The sequence below is a fragment of the Ptychodera flava genome, chromosome 22 (assembly GCF_041260155.1).
Source record: "Ptychodera flava strain L36383 chromosome 22, AS_Pfla_20210202, whole genome shotgun sequence".
NCBI lineage: Eukaryota > Metazoa > Hemichordata > Enteropneusta > Ptychoderidae > Ptychodera > Ptychodera flava.
The window spans coordinates 4407410-4413598 of NC_091949.1; the positions used below are offsets into that span (position 1 = coordinate 4407410).

Below are 6189 nucleotides of genomic sequence, written 5' to 3' on the forward strand. Positions count from 1 at the left end.
CTTTTATAAGACATCAAGTCACTGTGAATACTATGGGGCAGGTTTTAGGATACCGGTCTCAATATCAGAGGATAGTGAGACAGAAACCCGGTAATCCAGAGCCTGGTGACGGACACACTGACGGAGGATGGTGAGTTCAAGACTCTTTACACAAGTGTTGCTCCATTGAGTAGAGCGTTAGGAGTACGTCATCCTGTAATTGGGCGCTCTCCTATTGGATCGTTCACTGGTTAGATTGATGGATCGAACATAGAAAATCAGCATTTCTATCGCAACTTGTCTGGTTCGTCACTGAATGTGCTTTGGCTGTAAATAATCACAATGTACCTGCTTCTTTGTGACACCATGTCTTAATACTAGCTTTGCTTACCTGTACAATGTCTGACTGACTATATTTATTCCAATTCTCCCGGAACGTGAATTATTGACAAGGTTCCCGGTATGACTAGAGGCATCACTTACTCAGTACCGCGAAACCAAACATTTTGTTAGAAAATTGTGTTTGTCATTACAGTATTGTTAATGCTATTTTCAGAGAATGTAAACGCTGGAAGTCTCGCATCACGTGACGCTGTATGTAGGCAAATCAATATATTCAAGACAGATTGTCTCTTCGATTTAAGCAAGATAGACAGACATTTATCTTGGTTTACCATACGCTGTTCTCGTTCCCAAAACGTTGACAAATATGCTGCCACGGACAGCAATCTTGACGATTCTTTGCATGGCCGTTTTGGATGTGACTTCCATCAACTGTGAAGAAACTCTGCAGCCAAATAGTGCAACTGTGGTAAGACTTCATTGCTCAGAATGTTGAAACGAACATTTTAGCGTTATTATGCACAGTTTAAATAGAGGGTGCTACGTGTCCATCATGATGGATTTTCAACACAGCAAATCTAACATCATCTGAACACTATAAGCTTACGAGTGTGTAAGTTTGCTCTCTCTAGACTGTCGGAATATTGAAGGACATATAACTGTAATATTTGATCAATCCGATTATTCTCATGGCAGAGAGAGAGAGAGAGAGAGAGAGAGAGAGAGAGAGAGAGAGAGAGAGAGAGAGAGAGAGGGGGGGGGGGCTGACATCGAAGAGATCTCCGTTGGTTGCCACAATTCACTAGGTGTTTATTTTTGTCTTTCAAGTCCAAGAATGGTGAAGATCTACCTTCGCACAATCGCCATCAACCTGGTCGAAAAGTAGGTACGTAGCGTAACATGCTGTCAAAGTTAATCACAACACAGTCATGTAGTTTTATTGTCCTCACTTTTTTGGATATTTCCAGTTAACATTGCATCGCTCGAGAGGTCAGCTATATTGGTGTGAGCCTTGAGACATGCTGGAGTAGTAACCTTGGAAACAGTTTGCAGTAACGTATGCACAGGAGATGTAGAGAAACGGCATGGGATATGTGTAAACGGGCCAGCATAAACTCCGACAAAGTTTTCAACCTTTCTTCAAAACAATAGAGTTACCACGATATCAACATAATTTGATCCATGGCTTATAAGACAAAAACAGTTTTTGAAAAGTTGTTTTCAACTCAGATAGAACTTGGCAAGGACTCCTATTTTCAATCAGAAAGTGACTTTCATTATAAAACCATACATCTTTTAATGATGACGACTTTTTTTTACAGTACGTTTTATGTCTCGGTACTCTATACAAGTTTTAAGGCCTGTTTAACCTTCGACTACAGAATTTCAGTATAGTTTATATACGTCGTCACTACCTAAACACTGGAAAAAGCTTCCAAAATTCATTATCTCATGCAAACCAAGCTCTCCATGCAGTAAAGAATGTATTACATGGCTTTTTTGTTATCAAGGGGTCGAATGCTACAAGCAACAAGACGGTTCAGATTATCGAGGCACGGTATCGACGACATCCAGCGGACGAGCTTGTCAGAAGTGGACCTCTCAGTCACCGCATCATCACACCAAAACACCAGACCGTTATCCCAACGCAGGCCTTGGCGACCATAACTTCTGTCGTAACATGGATGGTGCTCCACGGCCCTGGTGTTATACCGTCGACCCATCCGTACGCTGGGAATATTGCGATGTTGGCACGCCTAGGAAGAGGTGTTGTCACTGTAAGGAGTTACACCATCGTTTAACAATATTAGCAATCTGGATTCTATTAAGTCTAACAAGGGTGTAATGATTTACACTTAGTCTGAAATTTCAGTCAAAGTTTCTTGAAACAAATACTCAAATACTATATTGACTATTTTATCAGAGCCCCCTCCCCCCAAGTATTTCCTGTAACACTTATCCGGAAAGTCAGAAATGATTGAATTGTTTTATATCTTGTTCTCTTTGACCAAAAAAGAAACGACATTTGCAACATTTTGTCAATTTACAAACAAATTGTCATGCTGCAAATAACGTAGCGTGTTTAGCCATCGTAATCAATGTTTTTGTTGTCATGTTACTAAATTAAATATAGGATTTATAAAACTTAGTTAAGAAAGGTCAAGTGCCAAATTAATTTTACATCGAAGATAACCATGATTTACAGACGCAGGTCATCTTTGCTTTAATGAGTAGTCGCCAATAAAAATATATTTTATTAATTAAATGTAAGTTTCCACTTCTTCAAATGACAAATGACGGTTCAATTATTATTACGTCATCCATTGCCATGACGAATGCTCAACAGTAAAATGGTGATTTCATTCAGCTTTCTAAAACTTCTTACAGGGAGAGGCGGTTCTGGTGTAGTTTTTACTCGCTGGGGTCACAGTTCATGCCCGGTTACACAAAATTGGTTTATACAGGTATGTGAAGATTTTTATCGGAAATGATGCAGCATTTTCAGCATTGGCAGCAAATTTGGGTTCAAATCAAATATTGTTGTACTGAACGATAATTGACAATAATTTAGTGTGCTTCTAAGGAACGGCTATGTCGTACATTCGCGCTGTAATCGAGGGAAACGACACGATTCACATTGATGGTGAACACCTACATGTAGTTCAATGCATTATGCATTTACTGCAATCCAATCACTATATACGACATCAAATAAAAAGCATTTAATGAGGTATTTCATCAAACACCTGTGTTTTTTGTTGTTGAATATCATTAAGTTTCGGTCTTTTCGACGTTCTGACAATTTTTCTCGCAGTGCCCAACTTTCAACCCATGCACCGACTCTTGCCTTTGGCTTTCTATTAAAACTAAAGCTGAGAACTTATCTGAACGTTGAATTTAATTCCAAAATATTATATTTGTTTAATAGTTACGAATGTGTGTATTAATCTCTCAGATTTTAATACTTGTTGTATTGAATTATGTCGACAGATTGAATTTAATTTCTTGGAAATGGCTCAATATATTCAAGGCGAACATATGATAGTGCGATGTAATTTGATATCTTTTAAAATATTTCCCAGTCCACAAATGTATAACTTGTTTTCATGTTATCTACGATCCGGTAATTTCATATACTTAACTATATGGTTATGCAGAGTGCATTTGTCATACTGCTCATCAAATCAAATTCGGGATAAATAAACACTCCATGCTAATAATGGGAAAGTTTTCCATACTGTTCATTCATTTGATATTTCCAAACGTCATCGATCTTTAATCATTTTCCAGGTATAATGGCGGGATCCTACCACACCCATAAAGGAGAAGGAGGCAATTATTTGTGTTTGCCTGAGGTTGCCCAGTATGACAACAGTGCTGTTCACGGTGGCAGACAAAGCGATCGCGGACTTTTTTATCCCGTTGAATACCGAGGAAGTTCCGGGCCACTGAAATCTAAACGTTATCACGATCTTCCTTGCGCTGTTTGCCTTCAAGAGCATCGCAACAGTTACATCACGTACCCTGCTCGTAACGATTGTCCCATTGGTTGGACCAGAGAGTACTATGGTTATCTAATGGCATCAAAGTATAACGAGGCATCAACATCTGAGTATGTTTGCGTCGATGTGTCCGGTGGCGTCTTAACCGGTACGTCATCTAAAGTCAATGGTGCTTTCATCTACCCGGTCGAAACTAGGTGCGTTTCCGGCAGTGGTTTGCCTTGCGCCCCATACATTGATGGCTATGAATTATCTTGCGCTGTTTGTTCAAAATAGACTTATAATTGTCCCACGAAGACCTAGATATGTATTCTTTAGGATGAGCTAGTAGTGAGTGTGCTGCATAATAAAATAATATTAAAAAGATTCCCGAGTTCCACAGCGATTTTTTATCACAAAAGTCATCTATACATGATAGGTACACTGTACTATACTGGTGTTCTCAAAGAGTGCTCAGTATATGGATCCCTGATGTTATCGATGATACCTGCAATAAGATTTCTTCACTGACGTATTCTTTGAAAACGCTCATGTTAGTCATAGTATATCAAGTGGTATACGTCCTGGTGCTGCGATCAACACGTTCTCTCCGCTCTTGGCTAAACGCCTTGTTCCCAAGCTAACCATTACACCATTACAAGTCTGTTCAAAGTTTTACATATCACTTATCATTGTGGCTGTAAAAGTATGCAAAAGAAAACATTGCTGTCTTCAATGCCCGGTGAGGTATACCAAGCAAGAAATAATACTCAAATTTCTGACAGTCAACGCATACAGTTACCGTATACGCAATGTGAGTCTTACAAATACTCTGTCACGTCGCTCTCGGAACGTAAGACATGCTGTTTGCTTTTTTGGTCGATGCTTGCTTTTCTCTCCTTTTAGATATTGTACGAATGACACTGGTAGAAGTAGAGTTTCTGAAGTTCATCTAATAACAAAGTCGGAGCGTCGTTTATTTAGGCCAGAAGTTGGAATCGTTATCGCTAGAGTCTAGCACAAAAATAAAACCTGACAAAGTCCGTTCAGCTATAGCATGGCAGGCAAATCACCATGATCCAAACAACTGATAAAATATCTATTCATACTGCCACTCTCATTTCCTCTCCGACTGTTACAATGCCGCCCTCCCCAAAAAATCAAATCCTCGTCGATTTAAACGAAGTCAATTCAAGAACTATGCATATAGCGTGTCATCGCATTTTCAAGGTAACACATTCTGAGTGATATCAAATGTTTGTCATTTCGATGTTAAGTGATTTTCACATTTGAAAACTTCAACGTCGTGACGTCGTGGCAACTTAGCTCGGTATCGGACCGCTCTGTTTATGGTGAGGATTTGGCCGAGCCATTTTGTCTGCGATATCTTCTCTAAGTGTCTGGGTGTCTTACGTTGTGTGTTCAAATCCGATCGCAAAATCTACTTAATTTAACTCAGTTTAATTTAATTTAATTTAATGGGTTGGTAGCTCTGCTAGTGAACGGAATTGTTCCCGAGGCTGTCTTTCGCCAAGCTAAACGATGTATTCATTGCTCTGATAAAGTTTGTGTGCAGTGTGTGGTAGAGAGTATGTGACCAGGTGCTTTACGCTGCAATGTTCGAATCCGATTTAAAACCTACTGAATTATCATGTAGTGATAGATTACATTGGCAAAGTTTCTCTTTCAGGACTCAATAAAAACATACAATTGCGTAACAAGATCAAATAAATCGTCACAGTATGAACTTTCAAAGAATAGATTACAGTTAAAATTATGATTCTGATGATATTTGCCACCCATTCCCAATGAACTCTCTTATAATGTGACATAACATTGGCAACATCAAGGAATACGTCAATTGCAACGTAACCATCATCGAACAGGTGCATCTTAAAGTCGCAATTTTCAATCCCAGGTTCTCTCATTATTGGAGTTCTCCTCCCAGTCAAAGAGTTGTCCAGTAAGATTTTGATTTCTATAACATTAATTTCACAAACTGATCTCAACCTTTCGGCAGCATTTGCTACTTCTGCAAACAAAGTTTATACAAGCGTTTGATTGACGGTCGGCCCAAATCGTCAACGGTCATTGATTCCCAACCACCAGCGCTCGAATTTCCTAAACTATCGTTTTCCAGTCTCGTTAGAATTTGTATACAACGATCAGCAGCTTGGCAGTCTGTCTGTGTTTTTGCGGCCGGAAAAAACACTAAAAAGTGGCATTTTCTGGAGGCCCGAGGGTGTACTCGCGTGTTGCCTGTTTGGTGTCGACTTACACAGTGAACGCCGCCATAGATTCCCCTTTAACACCGTTTTCTGAATGAATTTACCCTTCACTAGAAACAAATAATCCAGCTTCTTTTGATAATCATACCTGTTTGATA

At 39.3% G+C, this 6189-nt stretch overlaps 1 protein-coding gene and 1 long non-coding RNA gene across 2 annotated transcripts; both read left to right on the forward strand.

The window, feature by feature from the left end:
- Positions 1–660: 660 nt before the first annotated feature.
- On the forward strand, positions 661–2094 carry LOC139122409 (uncharacterized). Its single transcript, XR_011549451.1, has 3 exons — positions 661–790; positions 1150–1207; positions 1833–2094. It is a non-coding gene; the product is annotated as an uncharacterized lncRNA (long non-coding RNA).
- A 1523-nt stretch (positions 2095–3617) lies between these two features.
- LOC139123318 (uncharacterized) lies at positions 3618–4100 on the forward strand. The gene has a single exon (XM_070689473.1). The coding sequence runs from the start codon at positions 3618–3620 to the stop codon at positions 4098–4100; it is 483 nt and encodes a 160-aa protein (XP_070545574.1).
- The last annotated feature ends 2089 nt before the right edge of the window (positions 4101–6189 follow it).